We start from the raw sequence: 21276 nt of genomic DNA, 5'->3' as shown, positions 1-21276 counted from the left end.
ACTTTTTTTTCGAATTTAGTGCTTAAGTCAAACATGAAAATACACTTTTAGTGAACATTTGACCCACAAACATACATTTTTAATTGATAACATATAAAAATAATGTATAAATAAAACATCTCTTCGTAGGCTAAGCATAATGACACAGGCCATCACATCTTAGACCTAAACATGTCCTACAATATTACACACCACTGTGTTATGACACTCTCCACCCTGAACCCAATTTAGCATAAAATGGCTTTGCACAGAACACACCAGCAATGAGCAACACCAGAGTCACATGTTTCTTTACAGCTCACTGCAAGGCCTCTTGTCTGGCAGCAGACAATGTTTCTTTTCTCTTCTTCTAATGAGAGACACAAGATTTCGAGCCAGGCGACTGCAAGGTCATTACACAGGTCAGGTGATGGTAACTTGGGCTGACTTTAGCAGACAGAAATTCACTGCTATTCAAATAATAACAACAACAACAAAACTACCATGCAAAGAAAATTGTTTGTTTAAAGTTTTAAAAGCTTGCATTAAGCTTGAATTACTAAAAAACATTTGCATTTAGTCATTTAGCAGATGACTTTATCCAAAGCCTCTTACAAATGATGACAATAAGCAATCAAAACCAACAAAAGAGCAATAATATAATATGTATGCAAACATTTATGAGGTTGAATTATAAGGCTAATGTGGGTTTTATTCAAATATACCCCATTCAAATCAGAAACTCTTTGTTGAGAACAAGTTGGCTGCTTCAAAAGGCATGACAACATCCTGAGGGGATACAGTGTGTCTAAAGTAGTAAGAACGTGCCACGACACTGCAGTTGCACTCCTCCTCCGTTACTCTACGGGGGATGTTGTACAGCTCGCGCTCCCACAAAGCTTTGCAGGAGACCATACAATGAAATTTGGTGCGTTTTTTTACGTTTCGGCGCCATTTTCGATTGGACCCGAGGTAAGTTTGGATTTTTGTGGGAATTATTTTTCAGGATTTTTCCCTCCGTGTTCTCACGCTGTCAAGTTGTGTGTTGTTCATTAATTTCTGAAGCGTCTGACCTTCCGCGAAAGACGGAGGTGTTTAACGCGCCTCTCGGCGTTGACTCGCCTTCACTACTTTTGAGTCTTTGTTTGCAAACGGTGCCGTAGTTGAGCGCGGAGAAAAGTATCACTTTAATGTAAGTTGGTCTACACGCGCTTCATTTTGACGCGTGTCAATCAAAAGTTCTCGTTTTATATCGTTTGTTTTTAACTCGCATCTCTCAATATATCTGCTCAACCAACATCCTCTTTTATTATTAGTACGAAGTTGTCTATTTAGGGAACCTGTATAATCGCAACTGAGGAAACACCCCACGGACTGTTTTCGAAGGAGGCCGGCGACTAACGTTTAACTTACGTTGGAAATATGTATTTTGTACTTTTTAATTTTTGATTCCGCACACTTGAACTGGTGGCTATTTCTGTTGTTATATACAGTTGTAAAAATGCTGAGTAGGCAGCAGTTAACTACACCCTGTATGTGGCATCCAGCTGAATGTGCGTCTCTGGAGTTTTTCTTACCACCTCAGCATGGCCTGTGCATAATATTTAATAATTTCTATAATAATCTTTACATGTTATATTATTACTTTGACTCGCATTAAACACGCTGATGTTTTAGTTTAACAAAAGTGTAAGTGTATTCAGCTTGTTTTTTTCAGTGTTGTCATGCAATTGACATTTAAGTCAAGTTTTCTATAAATTCCTTACTTTTTTTGGTAATTGCATATTTTTATTTTTAAATCTACATATTTTAAAAACAAGTAAAACCTTCTGCACACCAGACCGTGACATGTTGTATTGAGGATATGTCTGGTCATGTCGACCTGGCAAGGGCTCTTATTTTTTGTACTTCATTAGTTGCTAACCAACAACTAGGGTACAAACAACATACCAGGTTTTAAAATGAAAAATTGCCATTATACGAGTGCAAATTTCTCTTTATTTATACAAAACGAATGGAAACTTAAAAAGTACTTTGTTATTATCTGGTTTAAAAGCATTTGCAGGTTGTATTTTCATATTTATAGTTATATATATATATAGATCTGTTTTTAACGACCTAATACAAAGAATCCTGTTTTTTTTTCTTTCTTTTTTTTTTCCTCAGTTAGAGGACATTGGATATACACTTGAGGCCCATCTTACCACCCTGTTGTTCCCTTCAGATCCATCAGGGGGCGCGCGTCCTCTTAATGAACCATGATAACACAAATAAATATTTACATAATTATATAAACAGGTGCGTTGTGATAGCTGATATGTACATTTTTTTAATTCTAAAATATATCTAGTTTTATGTAATGTAAGAACGCTTTTGAAAATAATATGGTCGTGTCAATAAGTTGAAGCCACTGAGAGAAAGAGACTGAAAATGTCAGATGCTCTGTGACAACACTAGCAGCTTGTCATGCTTTTTTGCTGATGGATATGCTGCTAGAGTTTTGTTTCTCTCTGTTCCACCAGCAACACCAGCGAAAGAGACCTGCAGATGTGAAGGGAATGTACTATAGCAGCACATAAATACTGGAGGTGAATGTGGTGTTATCCAGTATTGCTGTTCTGCTGTAGTAAGACCTGTCAGCACTTACAGACTCCAAAGAGCCACACCAGATCCTTGGCCGAGAGCTGACTGTAGCCATGCCTGTATGTGATGGAAAAACACTACCTGTCTGTACTGCAGATAAACAATGCTGTCAAATAAAATCAGCAGTGAGCTAAATGATTTTATTTCATTACGCGTACCTGGTTCTTCATGTTGTTATTTCTGAAAGTACTGTAAATGCAAGAACGATATTAAGTTTATTCTTATATTCTTTATTCCTAAAATATACTACCTGATAATGTGACCTGTTCAACAATGTTAGTCATGACTTTTAAAAGAGAAAGTACACTTAATTCTTTGAATAATTTAATCAAATTTAAGATTGACAGGCGACTGAACAATGGTGAGGTCACTTGAACATATCATCAGCTTTTCATTAATTTTCATACCGTATTTATACGGTAGCGTACAGATTACCATACAAGGCACCATAAGTTCCCAACACCCCCATTTCATTTCAACCTCATTAATATAATTAGTAACCAAAACTACAGTAAGTGGACACAAATAAATATCTTGACAGGAGAATTAAACACAAATTAAAATGAATAAAAACAAGGTGGTGACATTTGGCTTTAAAATGTCAAAAAATATATGATTGGAAAACCAGGTTGCTCTGAAGCTAAAATACATTCAAATATAAAAGCATTCAACATTTTATATAATCACAATACTAACTGATTTTAATCAGGGTTTATATTACAGTTGCAAATAGTCTTTGGGAAACATAAATGCTCTTATTTTGCTACCTTGAGCAAGTCAAATTCACATATTGTATGTTCACTATTGAATAGCAAAGCAAGACAAGCTAAAATCAAGATTCTGTTTAATCTATCTTAAAACACCTATATATAATGTCTTGCACAAAAAAGGTTAAAATAAATTAAAGGGAATCTGGCCCTTGCATTAATGGTGGTTTAAAACACCCACTGTAATGAAGAGCAGCAGTCTAACCCCGAGACCTCTCTTCTCAGAGACTGAACTGCAAAGTGTTTGTGGTTACTAACGTGTGTGTGTGGAGGTATAAGCTAATGTAAATGTAAGGTGCATTGATCGACAGCACACACACCTCACCAGAGACCCTGAGCGGAGGACCTGCTAACCTGCGGTGAGCTGTGCAACTGAAAAAAAATACGAAATGGATATCAAATTAAAAAAACATTATTAAAAACGAATGATACACAGCTAGAGGGGGAAGTTCAGGGCTTCTCATGCTTTGTACTTCTCCTTTCCTGTTTCGCTGATGACACAGATGTGCTGCAAGTCAAAATGAGAGAAGTTGTGTGTTATAATAGGCAAAAGTATTCTAAATGATTAAAAGCTGCTACTTACATTTAAATCCCTAAAGTACTCATTGTAGTCAAGTGCGTATCCAACCACAAATTTGTCAGGAACCTCAAATCCTACAACTAGAGAAAGGGAGGAAAAGTGGAGGTTAATGAAAAACTTCTATGAACAGGCAATTTCTTGGTCGGTAACATTGTTTTTAATGTTTTTGAAAGACGTTTCTTATGCTCGCCAAAGTTAAAATAGTAATAATGTGAAATATTATTGAAAAATGTTAAATAACTGCTTTTCTATTTGAACATTTTTAAAAAGTCGTTTATAGAGCTGAATTATGAGCAGTCGTCACATGTCACATGATCCTTCAGAAATCATTCTAATATGCTGATTTGCTGCGAAATATAATTTCTTATTATCAATGTCTTCTGCTTAGTATTTTTGTGGTAACTGTGAAAATGATTTTACTTCAGCGCAGAAAAATGTTAGTCTGCTTCCTTGTGGTCAATACACAGCATTGCACAATAATGATACTGATCAGTAGGAGTGGTCAAAATAATTGACTTGATTCTCTTTATAAAAAAAAATCAATAAGCCTTAGTCTTTTGAGGCTGTTTGTGCAACCCTGAGAAATCATCAGCATGCATCCATTTATAAACATGACTTGTGAGAAGTGAATTGAATCCTAACTATATCGAAGTTGCATGCCAAAAAAGGCTGGAAAGCGTTTTCAGTAATCCACTCACAGTCTGGTCTGTAGCCAACACTCCTAGGTGTCCTCTTCACAAGCAAACTGCAAAGAAAACAAATTACAGGAATATGTTAAGTATACAGGGCCATACAGCTTATAAACTCAAAAGTAGGTAGGAGTTTCTGGCATTTGTTGTACTAGTGATCAATAATAGAAAAGGGAGTTACTGTACAGAGCTTAGCAATATTTACATACAGCTTACAAAGACTGGCGCAATACCTACAAGACAAGAACAATCTGGGACACACTGGTTACCTCCATTTTTATTCATTATATTCATCTGTACCTGGCCACTTTGACCATTTTTGGATTATATTGCTTGAGAAGTTCTAGCAGGGTCTTCATCGTCTTTCCAGTATCAATAATGTCCTAATAAACAGAGTAAAGGTTACATACACATTTAACATTTGCTGGATAATATGAGCTGTATTAAATACAAATGGGAAAATATATTTAAATACCTCAACAATCAAGACGTTCTTTGGTGTCAAAAAGAACATGTCAAGAGAAAAGGAAGAAACAGTTTTAACATGTTTAAGAGACTGAAACAACAGTATTTCATAAGTTTGTAAATCATGTGTGGTGGGGTTTTTTTTTACACTACCAGATTTTTTTTGTTTTGTTTTACAAAGAACTCTTATATGTTCACCTACATTTATTTTATCAAAATACAGTAAAATTAATACTATTGTGAAATGTTTTCTATTTTAATACATTTTAAAATGTAATTTATTCCTGTGATGGCAAAGCTGAATTATCAGCATCATTACTTCATTCAGTGTCACATAATCATTCAGAAATTATTATAATATGCTGATTTGCTGCTCAAGAAACATTTCTTATCAATGTTGAAATCAGCTGTGGTCCTAAATATTATTTTTTTATGGAAGTCATGACACATTTTTTCAAGATTCTTAATGAACGAATATTCAAAAGAACTTCATTTATTTGAAACAGAATCTTTTATAAAATTCTAAATGTCTTCACTGTCACTTTTGAACAGTTCGATGCATCTTCACAGAATAACTTTTTTTTTTTTTCTCTTCTAAAAGAAATCTAACTGGCCACAGAAATGAATTTTGAGATGTAACCGTGTTGACAGTGATGGATTTTTTGTTTGTTTGTTTTTACAAACAGAACATTTTTTTTCCTGGTAATTGAGAGCATGTCATAAATAGTCAGTGAATGTGATTTTAGACATTTGCATAAGAGATTACAGTGATATAGTGGGGATTGTTTTTATTCACAGAAACATGCTTACCTTTCCTGTGAGTGTGGACAGATCATCTCCACCAATCACTTTGATGTCACCAGTAGATTGGTCATTCTGTAGTATTTAAAGTCAGAGATTCAGTTTGTGTGTTCTAGTTACTGAAGTAACATGACACTTAACTTTGAAACAAGTTTGTATCGCAAAGCATCAGTTTTCTTTCATGTTGTCATAGTAATTAAATATACACGCTGTAATGAAAAGAATGGAGTAAGTACCCCAGACAGGCCAGACTGAATTTTACATTCATTAAATAGGATGAATGTTTAATAGCCGTACTTGGTAACTCTTGAGGCGGATGAAGTCCACTGTCATGGGAATGGAGCGATCGCTGTTGCGATTAAGGGCTTTGATGTAATCTAGCAGGTCAGCAAAAAACTTGTAGCCCCCTTTGAGCACACACAGAGCCACGATATGATGCCCACCCATGTCCTTCATGATATCTCTGGCCAGACGTTCAGTTCTGTAGGAGGCAGGAGAAGCCAATACGCAATGTCAACAGTCTTCAGGTTGCATGTTATTTGTAATTTGAGGGTCCATTAGGAAAGACATCTTAGCTAAGAAAATTTGACGTGGCTCGTACCGGTCCATGATGAGTCCATGTGGAATATACACCCGCTCCAGGTCAGCCGCATAATGTTTTGGTATACAGAAGAGGTCCAGGTCATAACCTTGCTCCTCATCACTGATCTAAAATACACAAATGACATCATATCATACCCGATAGGGCAAAGAACAGCAGTCGGTTTGACAGATAACATTTTATCTAGCAGACAGAAGGACAAACCTGAAATAGGGCAGTAGGGGAAAGGTGATCTTTACTTCAACATTATATCCTATTGCCTAACAAGCTCTCAAATCCACTGGTGTGTTAAATGTGGCGGCATTTGTCTCTAACATTTGCAACAGTGTTCTTGGCAGAAACATCCTTAACCAAAATGACTTTAAAAAAGTGCATAGATTATCTATCTGACAGTTTCTTAAGCATATACCCTAGAACTTTATAGACTAATGTAAGAATACAAATACAGTCGCAGTACTGAGTGAGAAAGACAAGCTGTACAAGTGAACAAGGATGATAAGGGTGAAGATCATTTTTGCACCATTTCATTATTATATTATCGGCCAGTACAGATTTGTGAAATAAAAAGCCACTTAAAGGAATACACCCTCATGTCAATCACAAAAAAAAAAGATATTTTTTTAAGAGTGTTGGTAACCAAACAGTTGACGGTAGCCATAGAATTTTTTTCCGTACTATGGAACTTAATAGCTACCAGCAACTATTTGGTTCTCAACATTCTTCAGAATATCTTCTGTGTTTAACACAGGAGCAACATTTGGAACAAATTGAGGGTAAATTATGACAGAATTTCCATTTCTGGGTGAACTATCCCAGAAATGTTACTATGTTTCTAGATTCCCATTTCATTTGAACAGACAAGCTCATACATCTAAACTCCTTACCACTGCTTTTCAGGCATTTGTTTATGTAAAAGACAACAGCATAAAAGAAAGCCTTGTGTTCATAAACACACTGAAGGCCACTTTAAATTATACTATGATCATGCATAATAGTATCTTTTAAATCAGTGATTCTCAGCCTTTTTGACTCCAAGGCCTCCCTTTATCCAGGACAATGTTTGAAGGACCTCTTGTCTAGGCTGAAATGTATTCTGGTACTTTTGCATTGTCTGTTTTATGTTGTACATCTTAATTTGTGTGTGCATGTGCATGCTTTTAAGCATTTTAATTAAGACTGTTAATATAACTAAATTTAATCATTTTAAGACTTGCCCTTGGGTTGAGAACAACTGTTATAAATGAAGAATGTAATATAGTGTCTACAATCTAATTAATTAAAGTGTCCTGTCAGTGGAGCTGTGACGGACCTTGACTGGAAATCTTTCAAAATAACAGATGGCAATTTAAAATATGCAATATACATATATTTAAAAATGACATATCTAACTGTTCCTCACAATGGAAGTAAAGTAAAAGCAGATAAATTCCAGGTAAGTGGAAGTAGACTAGCTTGTTCTGTGTTTGTTTTCTTCCCATAAGTGTTATCACACTGTCCTTGAAGGCATTTCAGATAAATAACGTGCAGCTGCCAGGAGAGGTTCATCTGGGAGCTTCTCCTCTCTGCTTACTGCTGGTGCCGGTATCTCGAGATTCAAACCCCAAAGCACAATCCACATCAATAGACATGGCTGTGATAAGACATGCATTTTAAATCCTAGCATGCAATGACTGCATACCAAAGTTAAGTTTCTCATATTGCTGCCGGAGCATGCATTACGCAAGTCTGTGTGCTGTCAGGTCTAGTGAGCCGTAGTTCACACCAATAAAATTCCTGCTTTAGACTCACGTGCATGTCACATGTCTTTTCTCAGCTGTATCAGAATATTGAGAGCCATAATGTTGCCCGAGGCAAATAAATTGGTGTTTATTATTTGACCTCTTCAGGTAACAGAATTCCTAGAGACTTAATTCAACAGTATGACTGAACATGCCTAAAAAAGGATGCAGAATCACCATGAAAAGAATCATGAATATGGTCCACGTGACTTGTGCACTATATGTCATACCTTCTGAAGTCATACAATAGAGATTATGAGGAACAGACCTAAACTTTAATCACTATCCATTGAAGATCATGAAATCCACCCTAGCTCGCCTTGCCGTTCATCATAGCATGTGAGAAAAGCTATGTCCTTTCCATAAACAAACAGTATGTTGGAATTTGATCTTTTCAATAAATCATTGCTCCAGTTTACAAAACTGATGTCCCAAAAGCATTGCAAGTATGCTAGAGACCGCTGGTGTCAATGGTTTCTACGATCTTAGGCTTAAAGGAATAGTTCACCCAAAAAAAGGAAATTCTGTCTTTACTTACCCTCAAGTTGTTCCAAATCTGTAGGAGTTTCTTATTGCATGAATATTTTGAAGAATGTTGGTAACCAAAAAGTTGCTGGTCGCTACTGACTTCCAGTATGAAAAAATAAAAAAAAATTAATAAAATACTGGAAGTCAACAGAAGAAACCCATACAGGTTTGAAACAATTGAGGGTGATGACAGAATTTTCATTTTTGTGTGAACTAGCCCTTTACGATGCTTTAGGAAAAACAGTCCTGAATGATTCTTTCAAAAAATCAGAATGGTTTGGTTATCATGATCATGATCTGTTTGCACCAGTTATCAGCTAACCAGAGGTATACATTTTCAGTGAATACTGGCTTAGACCATGGGTCCCTAAAGTTGTTATTGTGTGGTTTCAGAAGACTTGGACACAGAACACGAGTATTTGAAACTTTTAGGTGATCTGCAGCCTTCTAAGGCTTGATATCGTCACTCACTATTCATTGTCCCATGGAAAATGCTGACCAGGACACGCTTTTAAAAAATTGCAGGAAAAAGGAAAGGTATACTGGATTGTAACAACATGAGGCTGAGATCAGAACTGACCAATACATTTTTTTAAATTATTATTATTTGAACTGTCCCTTTAAGAGTGTAGCGCACCTTTTCATTCATTAATAAATCCAATCAAGTATTACAAAGCGCTGGATGGGTCTGTCTAATATTATACTCCCAAGATAATATCTTAATTTAGGGCGGAGGAAGATGATGGACTCCCCTGAGTCTCTTTGAACAAAGATGTGAGTCATTTCCATCGGCTCACTACTACAGCATCCTGCCCACAAAAGCCAGTTACATTTATTACTTTACAACAAACGGAAACGAACAGTGCTTTTCGACCTGAACGCATAACTTCATCGTCCATTTTCATCCACTCATCAAGGCATCTGATGAATCATAAAACCAAAATACAACCAAGCATGTGCAACGTTTCTCGCGCGAAAGTCTGTTGCTCATTTTCCACAGGTCTTGTGCAGAAATGAATGGGTTGCATCACATGTGCCATGCGTGAAACGCGTGCTTTCCCTCCAGGCCCCTGTACTTCACAGCAATATTTATTAATTGCTAAATACACTTATGCATGCAAACGTGACAATTTCTTAGGACAAAAGGGCTAACTCGCATCAAATAAATAAATAGCTTCATATTAAGACACACTTCTTAATTATTCGTCAGGGTAGTGACCAAGTAATCAAGTGTCGCGCTCCGGTGTAAATGACTGAAGTGTGTACAGTATCACCTACCACGACACAGGGGCTGGTAGACGCCATGTCCGTCCCGACTCAGCTGCTGCAGACGTCCTCGATTCTGATAAGAAAGGCTGGGCGTAGTTGTAGTTCTTTCTATTCTCAATTTCACCTTTAAAGGACTGAAGGAGCACTATCCTGTAATCTTCCGCACGTTACACTGTGGGTGTTTTAGCTTTAGAGGACCAGAGCCTGTCGACCAATCACCGTTTAGCAGCGACAACGCACACGAATCACGTTCTAATTTTAAAGTGATAGACACACCAAATTACTGCGCGTGAATATGAGCAAGGGCATAGTCAATTATTTGAGAACTAAATTCAAATAAATATTAACAGCGATATGTCCGTCAAGCCCCAGTTAAACAATACAAAAAAAAAAAAAACAACAAAAACAACTACTAATAGTCAGCTACACATAAAATACCACATGAGAAAACCCTTTTTTGGGGTTAAATTTGTTCTCCACACTAGAATTCTTTTAACATATTTACACTTTAGCTTTTGACAAGAACGCAATAACCCAGTAGGATACAAAAACAAACAAACAAACACTACATTAACAATAAGATCTTTTTCACAAGCAGTAGGTAAGGATTGCCACATTTATATTGACATTTTAAATGTTTAAACACTAACTGAAACATTTGTTTGCCAAAGCATTGGTTTGAAATTTCTGTGCTACCCATTTAATCTCTGAATTCAATAATGAAACGCCTTTAACTGAAAATTGAGTGTTTAATCATATCATTATACATTACTGACACTCTATCCTCTAATTTGATACGGTTAAGTACTTTGACACAATCTGTATTGTTAGAAGCGCTATATAAATAAAGGTGACTTGACTTAATCTGTTTTTGTTTCTCATTGTTTCATAACCTAAATGGTAATTAAAACTGGGTCCCACTTTATATTAGGTGGCTTTAACTACTATGTACTAACATTTAAATTAATAATTTGGAACAATGCACTTATTGTGTACATACATGTTTTTACGTTGTACTTATATTTAAAAAAAATACCTATATGTAATTACATCTGTAATTAATTTCTGTAATTACATTTATAATTACACTGTTGACCCATCCCTTACACCTTAACCCACCCTTAAACCTACCCAGACCACCAAACCTGTCCCTAACCTTACCCGTATCCCACCTCAATAGCAGCAGAAGTGTTTTGCAATACAGTATGAACACAATAAGTACATTGTACTTATTTTTTGATATAAGTACACAGTAGTTAAGGCCTCCTAATATAAAGTGTGACCAAAAACTGTTTAACACTTCATTTTAGTATAGTACATCATGCATAATTACATGTGACTAACCATAAACTAAACCCTATAGCAAGTACGTTAAAGGGATAGTTCACCCAAAAATGAAAATTCTGTCATCATTTACTCACCCTCAAGTAGTTCCAAACCTGTATGAATTTCTTTGTTCTGCTGAACACAAAGGAAGATATTCTGAAGAATGTGGGAAACAGAGCAGTTTTGGGGCACCATTGACTTCCATAGTGTTTTTTTTTTCACTACTATGGAAGTCAATGGTGCCCCAAAACAGCCAGGTTACAAACTTTCTTCAAAATATCTTCCTTTGTGTTCGGCAGAACAAAGACATTCATACAGGTTTCGAACTACTTGAGGGTGAGTAAATGATGATTTTTGGGTGAACTATCTCTTTAATTAATATTACTCAGTACCTAAATGTTCAATTACACCGTAACAAGGACACCTTAAAATGAAGTGTAGTATTCTCATTAATGGCAAGTCCCAATAAACAACAAATTACCCAATAACTGCATGTTTTCTTCCTGAGCAGTAACAGTGGAAATGTTCAATAAATTAGTTTAGTCGAGGCTTGAAAATATGCATCAAGCAGTTGACTTTAAAATACCCTGACATGAGTGACAACTGCATTCCGATGTGAAACCTTGACTCATTAAATTAAAATCAAGAATATATTTTGTATTAGGCTTTTTCCTCAAACAATAACTTCATCTATATTTAAAAGCATCTGCCTTCCAGGACTCTTATTTTGAATTACTGCCACCAAATGGAAAACTGAAAACACAAAGCACATAATGCCTGTGTGGAACATCTGCATATACAGAGCGAAAAAAGAAAAACAAAAAAGAAGAAAGAAAGACCACCACGTGAGACGAAGTAAAGAAAAGTGCATGCTAGCCAATATTCTTTAATCCTGAACTGTACTATAAAGAAAACCACAGATATCCAATAGTACTCATGAGTATAATACAGTAATAAAATATAATACATGTTGCAAGAGAGAAAAAAGAGGTAAAGAGAGTTTCATGAAGGAGAAGGCTTATTAAACGTCATAGTTTGGAGGAGATGCACTATAAACAGTCAGAGGGCAGTCTTTTGCAGAGTGGGTCCAGTCAAAGAGCAGTTTGTCAAAGAGGAAACTGGAGGTGCAAGCACAAACAGATGACACTGTTCCAGCTGTCCAATCATATGGTTTGAGTATTAATATACCATGTGTTTAAATAAAACCTATCCAGCTATGTTATGGTTTACACTGCGGTATCATATTGATAGCATTTGATAATGAACTTACATTCTCATTCACAATGTCCATGAAATACTGTCAAAGAGAGGAAAACTGAAATTGTCTGATATTGTGAGCTGGCCCCTAGTTTCTAATTGAGGATTATACAAAAATATTTATTTTATCCGCTTCATATCATGTCTTCCATCTTCATGCACCATCTGAAAAAAGACAGTAGTTTAATCTTCCTCATGTCCACTGATCAAAATATCACATTTATTCACGTCCTGAATTATTATCAAATTCTGTCATGACAGACTGAACAAATCACACTGTAACAAGAACATCCAAATGAATCACTGTATCATGTACAATACAACACATGCTGTACGCAGAATCTCACCTAGTTGCCATTGAGCTGCGGTGGAGGATCTGCTCTGTTGTCAATAGCAGCTTTCTCTTTACTGCGACTTTCTCTTTCCTCGTCTTCCTCATCCCTTTCCTCATTTCCACTGTGATTCTTACAATAAAGCCTGGTAAGAACAACAATGTTCATGTTATACTGTAAAACTAAAGCACAAGTGATAGCTGGCCTGTTCAATATATAGTATATAGAATATGAAAACATTTGGAAAACAACTGGACAAAATGATCTTGCCAGACTAATCATTTGTATAAATAATGAAAACAAACATACTTGTAAATGCCCCTAGCCATATTCTCTATGTATTTGGCCTTGTCTTGCAGTCCACAGTGATAATGGTAGGTCTTTACACAGGCTTTTATCTCACATCCAATGGTTGCTCCAAGCTGGGTACACAGCGTGCATTTCTGAAATTCACAAAAATGACTGTGTGACTGTATTAATTAATATACCCAAATACCCAAAACAAAGAATAATATTCCAAAAAAACTGATATATTTTGGTGTAAACCTATAGTTTAGAAATTCTATATTAAATTAAACCAATACAGAATTATATTAATTATATTTGACAGAGCCGGCACATGACATGCAGGGGAAAACCCCCAAAAAAACAGTGCACACGATTTGCGAATTTGTTTCCTCGATTTTAAGGAAATCGTGCAAACCAAATAATTAGTTCCACTTCGTTTCTGCATTCTCATAAACCTGTTGCTGCTGTTACAGTATGTTATGAACAGAGACACTGGGTTTTATTTTGAGTTTGGAATGAGTTATACACACATTCTCAAAAGCCTTGCAGCATTGCATGGAATCATTTTAAGTCAGACACATCTATATCAGTCAGGAAGTAGAAAATTATTTTGTGCACACAATCTACTTAAAATGAGGGCACAAATTATTATTTTGTTTACATGATTTACATCAAACGAGGGAATGAATTCGATTTACATTTTTTTCCCCTGCATGTCATGTGCGAGGCTTTGTAATATTTATTTAAATTAAAAAACATTTAAAAATTCACCATTCTTTTTCCTCTCTTGATTTCCTGGATAACCGTTTTAATGTCAAAATTCCCAAATTCGGCACGTGAGGTGGTGGTTAGCTGGACGGTACCCGAAGAAAAAAGCTGTGACAAAACAGAAATTGAAAAGAATAAAATAATATAAGTTATCAGAATAGATGTTTTAACAGATCAGGTAGAATCAAATGTTTTCAAACCTAGAATACAAAAATAACAGAGGAAAAAAAAAAAAAAATAGATGTTTACAATACTAAATATCTTGTATATTTGAGAGATTTGTTTACAAATGTGTTTCAATGTGATTTATCAAAACAGTTAAAAGAGTTCAACAGAGCACCCAAAAAGGATCGTTTGCTGAAAATGTACTCACCCTCAGGCCATCCAAGATGTAGATGAGTTTATTTCTTCATTGGAATAGATATGGAAAAATTTAGCATTACATCACTTGCTCACCAATGGATACTCTGCAGTGAATGGATGCCGTCAGAATGAGACCGTGTCTACAGCAGACGCGAATGTTGTTGCTCTGTTTTTGCTTGATCTGTACATATTTTTCACCTGATTCAGACAAGACGACTTTTTCACTAGAGAAAGCAATATTATGGACAGAAGACTTGAAGACTTTTAGCAAGCAGCAACAGTTTGAAGTTATAAACATCAATGATGGCTATTTTTTTTTTTTTTTTTTACAAACATGCAGCTTTCGCTTCACAAGACCTTAGTAATTGATAGACTGGAGTTGTGTGAATTATTTGTATATTATTGTGACGTTTTTACCAACATTTTGAATTTATTCTGGTGGCACTCATCTATCCATTGGCGAGCAAGTGATGTAATGCTACATTTCCGATGTAGAAAAACTCATCTACATCTTGTATGGCCTGAAGGTGAGTAAATTTTCATTTTTGGGTGAACTATTCCTTTAAGAAATAAAACTCTCCATTCGTTGTTTAAATGACTCGTTTTTCAGGATTGAAGAAGCCTTACCATGCATTTGTAGTGGGCAGCAACCTTCTTGGAATTGTCTGAGTGGAGCACACCGCGCGTTTCATTCTCATCTTCACCAGCATGACAAAAGCCACAGCGAAGGCCTGAATCACTGGGGCTGCCTCTCAGAGGAGACCGGTCCCGCTGCGGCACGCACAAGCACACGATAATTAGCATTAATCGATTTTCACCAACCACTGATACTCTGAAGCTGGTGTCAAATCACTTGTAATCCCTCATTTAGATCAAATATGGGTTATATCAGAAAAAGTAGATAAAGTGGCCTACATGCGAGGAGCTCTCTGTGTCATCATTGCCTTGCGAAGAGGTGGATCGGGTGTCATCTGACTGTCCACGTGACACACCTCTGATTCTGCTTTTCTCGAAACGCCCCCTGCCCCTGCTCCTCGGTGGAGATGAATCCGAGTCATTGGCTGCAACTCCCTGTTCATCTGGGAATAAGAGAAAATAAATAATAAACGCAATGATTCACAAGCAGGTATCCAACATCCAAGTAGAGACAGCTAGTTACCATCACTGCCATCTTGAGAGGAATCTCTGTGTTTGCGACAGTAAACCCTAATTTGCAAAAGTAAAAGAAGATTAGAGCCATATAGTTATAAAACAGATGCAGTTTTGCGATAAGTGGCATCAGTATATTGCTTACAGGTAGATGCCTTGGGAAGGATTCTCCTTTGTCTGGGCCTTGTCCCATAGAGCGCAGTAGTAGTGGTACGTCCGCCTACATGTCTTTACATCACAGCCGATGGTCGCCCCAGGCCGGTGACAGGAAGTGCACATCTGAACAGGAAATCAGCACATGAGATGATAGAGCTGTACGTAAAATATTCTCTATTTTCAGCATAAACGAAGAACTGAATTGTATGAGAGCAGCTGGTCTGGATGCTTACTAGTTTATTTCCTCTTTTTATCTCCTTCTTTACATCTTCAATAGAAAAGCCTCCGATGTTTTCACTGTCTGAGTGAGATGTGACCAAGGCTGATGAAAAAAGCTGAGTAAAACAATCAAGTATCAAACGTTAGATATACAAGATGTCAAATACATACTTAGTATACTTCTTTTTATATACAATATACCAATATTTTCTAACATATCTTGTCATGCACTCTATTCATATTCCCTAAGATTATTTTTGTGAAACTAGGAAAATAAATACATGCATAAATTAAGGCAAGCTAATGGCCAGCTGATGTACCATGCACTTGTGATGGGCTGCCACCCTGTGGTTCTCAGACACCAGTAATTGTCCACACTCTTTGTCCCGGTTGGTTCTACAGAAGGCACATTTTCGAAGACGTGCTGAAGCTCCTTTTCTCTGTCCTGACATGACCAGTTTTCACACACTCCACTTCTCCTCTGTTTTGAAGACAAAGAACATTGTAACTGAACTGCAGTGTACTTGAAGGAAGAGGGAAAAAATAAGACCAGTGAAAAAATAAGCTTCTAAGCTTTGTGTGAGTGTACAGAGCAGCAGATGGCTAAAATGCATGTTAGTATTTTTTTTTAAAGACTCCTACATCTGTCATTGAATCACTCTATATGGTGGAAATATAATATAGATTAGACAGATGGTTGTGGTTAGTTTGCTTATGCAATTCTATTCCACTGAGGTATTTGTTTGGTTTAAAATTTTCCCCAAAAAGCAAATACGTGACCAGCATGACATATACTTCCAGATGTCTTAAATATTAAAGAGTCTATAACTAATTGTTTGATAAGTAATATAAATAGAAAAATGTTTCAAATGAATACTTATTTAAATTATGCATCTACATAGAAACACAGCGTGTTATAGAATCACACTTTTCCAAATTTTTCAATTTAGAACTAACGAGATACAACCAATTTGAGATTTTAAGCAGGAAGTACAAAATAAAAAAAATTAAACTGAGGTCCAGAGCACCCCCAGGGGCCAAAAAAGGATTAAAGGCAGTCAGATTTTTTTTTTTAAGACACAAAACATGTAGTTTACTTAAGATACCACTTAAATGTTTAAGACAATTTAACACATTTACCAAAATTCATATAATGATGGTTTCATGCTGCCTTTTAAAGACTGGTCAGAATTTGAAATCACTACAAAACATTCACTACTAAACACGAAAATAAAAAACAAGTCTGCATACGGTTATAAAAGTGAATCTTACAGATAACATTATAAATTAGCATGTAATTGGTAATATAAAACAACATATCTGTATAACAGCAGGCTTAACAAAGCATGAGGATATATGGCAACCTTCATTTTATTTTATGGCAAGGGGCTAATCCTGTTTGGGGGTCCATAAGACTGTGAAAACCCCTTATTCAAACAACTTAAAACTAGATTATATGAACTAAGACCTTACTATAAGCAAGCGGTACTATATAGTTGAACTAAACGCTTAAATATTTTCAACAAGTTTATCCACGGTTGAGAAATCTCTCTCTCTCTAATATTTTTTGTCACTCTAACACAAAACCTAGACTTAGTCACACAAACCTATATTAAAATAATCTTTTTGACTATGCACTTCTATTGTCAAAAAAATAATGTAGGAAAAGTACATGGGTGGCGTATTCGAAACACTGCAATGCCAATAGGAAGCTCTGACCGAGTTCACAAAACACCTCCCGCGCAACATGGCTAACCCATCGGTTTTATCCAAAAGCGAAAAAAATAACAAATTTAGTTGGTACGATTATCAATCCGTCCTTCGTTTACTGTTCTAAGATGGATAACGTGTTGTTTAGAGTCGCGATGGCTTTACCCGCCTTCGCGCTACAGAGGCGCTCCGCTGCCATGATAGCAGAGAAGCGTCGCGGTGCAACACAAACAGCAACGCAACACCGAGCGACACTCTGTATCCAGCAGAACAGCTGATACAACCTGCTCATAAGTCTCAACGAACCTCTCGAAAACGCACAAGGAAAAACACAGCATCCCTAACAACGTTTTCCCAAATAATAAGGGAGGAGGAGGATATACAGGCCCGCGACAAAGGGCTTGTTTCGCTCTTAACAAAAACTCTTTCACTTTCCAGTGAATATTAACTACTTTAAGTCTATGTCAAATCTGGTGCCCCTCTTTAGATTAAATAAAGATGTGTACATCTATATAAGTGTACCCCATTAAGGCCCACTTTATATGGTGGCTACAACAATGCTGATGAGCACAAATGTGCGTTAAAAAAAACAATCTGAACTTCTGGGGATGACTGTAAACCATTATTTGGTTTTCATAACACATTGTTCGCTGCGGGATTATTTCCCCCGCTTCACATGTGGAGACCCGCCATACGAAATGAATTTACATATCACAGCAAAAAGACCTAGCTAGTCCCGACAATTGTTCCACTCATCCCGTTCCTTTTCTAGCTCTAAAGCTGACCATTGCAGTGTCTGTGTGACATATTGGAAGCTCTTACCGCTGCTGTGTTGAATGGGGGATAGATTTAGAGCGGCTGTGAGCGCGTGCTCTCGCTCTTCCTCTCGCTAAGCTTTGAGTGCGTTCCGCCTCTCACCATTGCGAGGCGTTCGCGTGACGTCGCTCACTGCAAAAAGCATGTTTGTCCGACATTGAAGCAAACGCGCGCGCGCACGCCCCTTACGTGCTGTGGTCACCGTCAAGATAGCTTGAGGAATAGGCCTAGACTAGCAAATATACAGATGAGTTGCATAATGAATGCATTGTCAAAATGCCGATAGCGAATGAATAATCATTTTATAAAATATAAATATTTCAGATTTTTACACATACAATTATTTTAAATTTAAAATGATTATTGTTTTGCACCTAAACTAACCTTTCGCAATTTTGTAAATAGTACGTGAAGGAAGAAAGAAAATTGCTATACATGACCTGTAATTAAATGCCTACCTGCATATTTACCAAATGTTGGGACAAATGTGTAAATGTAAATGTAGTTAAACAAATATGTATCCATGAGGCCCCTTGGAGACACTGACTGATGACTTTATCTTTTGGGGAAAACACGGGCCTTTAACACATTAAAGATCCATTCACACCAAGAGAGAGAGAGAGATAAAAAAAAGAAAAGTGCAACACAATTTGTACTTTTATAGGGTGAAGTCAGCTAAAATGGGCCACGTTTTGATATATGACTTAGTTATAATACCATCAAATAAGCTATGCATGAGATCCAATGATATTCTTATAAATTAGCATGGGTCTCTTAAATATATTTATATTTTTTAAATGTGAAAAAGTATAAAAGTTTTAAAATTTATGAGAGTTAAGAGTATCAGCAGGTACGTTCTTGAGCCACGGCACAACATTCAGAGCCAATATAAAAAGAGAATAACACAGGTCATTTCAGCTTAACAGTAAATTGACGCTATTGTCTTTAGTGTGCCATAGCAACTCCATAAATGTATTTCATTAAATAGAAAGTTGAATGAATATTTAATTAAACAATGCAATTAAAAATGAACTGTTCATGTTGTATAGGTGTTTCTGTGCATTGCTGTCTTTTGTGAGCATGTATGTGTGTATGCTTGTATTTTTTTAAAAGACTGTTAAGATTTTGTATGGATACATATCTAGGCCTATAAACCTATTTTCACCCTCAATTTCTGTCTAAAATGTGTGTGTGTGTGTGTGTGTGTGTGTGTGTGTGTGTGTATGTGTATGTATGTGTATGAAAATCGTGGCCCATTTTAGCATAACCAGCCATTTCTACCTAAAATGACCTTTTTCACAAAAAATCTAAGTTTCTTTTATAAATTAAACTTTTTTTATTTGAAAGAGCATGTCAAAACATTGTTCATAAACCTTTGCTTTGTTGTTAAGCTTACTTATAATTGCTTTAGTACCCTTATTAGTGATTAATGAAATTTAGGCTCAATTATCTTGCAATTTCTCTGACAAGCTTCATGAAACACTCTGCCCTGCCCATCTAAAAAAAACCTCAGACCAATAAAAATTATTGTTACATGTCAACAAGTGTTGAAGCAACAATGCAAGATCAGTTATTATGATTTTCTGTAAAAATTTAAAGAGATATGATGCTACAACCTTATTTGGCCCATTTTACCTGATAGCCCATTTTAGCTGACTTCACCCTATTTAACATTTACAGCCCATTTCTTATTCACATTCTCCTGCATAACCACATCTGTATATAGATTTTTAATATTATTATTATGTTTACTTTTGGTATATTTTATGTACTTTTTCTGTGTACTGACACATTCTTCAGTCTTATTGTAAATTATAACTATAATTACATTAGGATTCCGTTTGGCTATCAATGTATTTATTGTTTAGAAAATCGTTCCTCTGTGTTATCTTGATAGCTGTGGTGTTCACTTCTCTATTGTAGAATTATAACGATTATTTAAACTTCATAGTTATCATTATGGTTATCCTACTTGGTGTGAACAGGCCTTAAAACATGAAAATAACTTTTCAGATTCAAATGATATACATGAAGTGAACATAGTAGCCTTCTGGAAAAAGATTTTATTATTTTACATAGATTTTACACTATTTTACATGGAGCAGGTCACTCCTTCATGGGTGCAGCCATGTTGATCACATGACCAGAGGTGCCGTGCAAAGGACTACTACTACTAATAATGTTTACTTTATATACTGTAACACTTTTAGAAAGTGCTCAAGGTGGCTTTAAAGTACATCAGAACAAGCTAACCCAACAATTATATAACAATAAACAACAAAGTGAAAGTGAGTCCAAACAGAATAGGCACAAATGGAAAAAAACAAGAGTGACTAAAAATTACGAACCGTGTGTTTTGGGATGCTAATATTAATGAATTAAAAATAGTAGTCAGGGGCCCTAGTGGTCAGCTTGCGCTGTATGCAACAAGGGCCCCGGTGTTTAACTTACTTTAGGCTTTGGAGGCCTCTGACTTCTGGCATGGTCCATAATCCAGGGGGCTGTTTCATAAAACAAGTTTACCAAACAACACAAGCCAGGCTTATTTCAGTTATTCTGACTTATTTTTGAACCAAATCCACTGACAATAAGTCAGACTAACTGAAATAAACCTGACTTATTTGGTAAACTTGATTTATGAAACAGGCCCCAGTTTTGCTGTCAGTGGTTTTGTTGCCTCACTTCATCTTCATTTAATTCGATTTCTGATCAGGGTGTGAGCCCCAGCGCGTGTTCTGATTGGTCAGCTTTTACGTCAATTAAAAAAAGGGGGCGTTCATAAACTCTCTTCA

The 21276-nt window shown here is 36.2% G+C and overlaps 2 protein-coding genes and 1 long non-coding RNA gene across 4 annotated transcripts; 1 reads left to right on the top strand and 2 right to left on the bottom strand.

The window, feature by feature from the left end:
• The first annotated feature begins 743 nt into the window (after nt 1–743).
• LOC131553834 (uncharacterized) lies at nt 744–2771 on the top strand. Its single transcript, XR_009274275.1, has 2 exons — nt 744–951; nt 2502–2771. It is a non-coding gene; the product is annotated as an uncharacterized LOC131553834 (long non-coding RNA).
• A 115-nt stretch (nt 2772–2886) lies between these two features.
• On the bottom strand, nt 2887–10320 carry hprt1 (hypoxanthine phosphoribosyltransferase 1). The gene is made up of 9 exons (XM_058798760.1): nt 10110–10320; nt 6526–6632; nt 6222–6405; nt 5934–5999; nt 5134–5151; nt 4959–5041; nt 4668–4714; nt 3973–4049; nt 2887–3897 (listed from the first exon to the last, which is right to left on the bottom strand). The coding sequence occupies exons 1-9, from the start codon at nt 10134–10136 to the stop codon at nt 3850–3852; spliced, it is 657 nt and encodes a 218-aa protein (XP_058654743.1). The 5' UTR covers nt 10137–10320; the 3' UTR covers nt 2887–3849.
• A 1748-nt stretch (nt 10321–12068) lies between these two features.
• Nucleotides 12069–18650, bottom strand: phf6 (PHD finger protein 6). Of its 2 annotated transcripts, XR_009274177.1 has the most exons (12): nt 18491–18650; nt 16279–16439; nt 15973–16074; nt 15729–15862; nt 15594–15640; nt 15350–15513; nt 15062–15205; nt 14075–14179; nt 13325–13458; nt 13031–13160; nt 12697–12848; nt 12069–12544 (listed from the first exon to the last, which is right to left on the bottom strand). XR_009274177.1 is itself a non-coding variant. In XM_058798030.1 (11 exons), the coding sequence occupies exons 2-10, from the start codon at nt 16408–16410 to the stop codon at nt 13031–13033; spliced, it is 1092 nt and encodes a 363-aa protein (XP_058654013.1). In that variant the 5' UTR covers nt 16411–16439; nt 18491–18650; the 3' UTR covers nt 12069–12848. The 2 variants fall into 2 exon arrangements, 1 of the variants encoding a protein (XP_058654013.1); XM_058798030.1 differs by having other exon boundaries at nt 12069–12848.
• Nucleotides 18651–21276: the final 2626 nt, after the last annotated feature.

The sequence above is a fragment of the Onychostoma macrolepis genome, chromosome 14 (assembly GCF_012432095.1).
Source record: "Onychostoma macrolepis isolate SWU-2019 chromosome 14, ASM1243209v1, whole genome shotgun sequence".
Lineage (NCBI taxonomy): Eukaryota > Metazoa > Chordata > Actinopteri > Cypriniformes > Cyprinidae > Onychostoma > Onychostoma macrolepis.
This window is presented reverse-complemented; position numbering and strand designations above follow the sequence as displayed.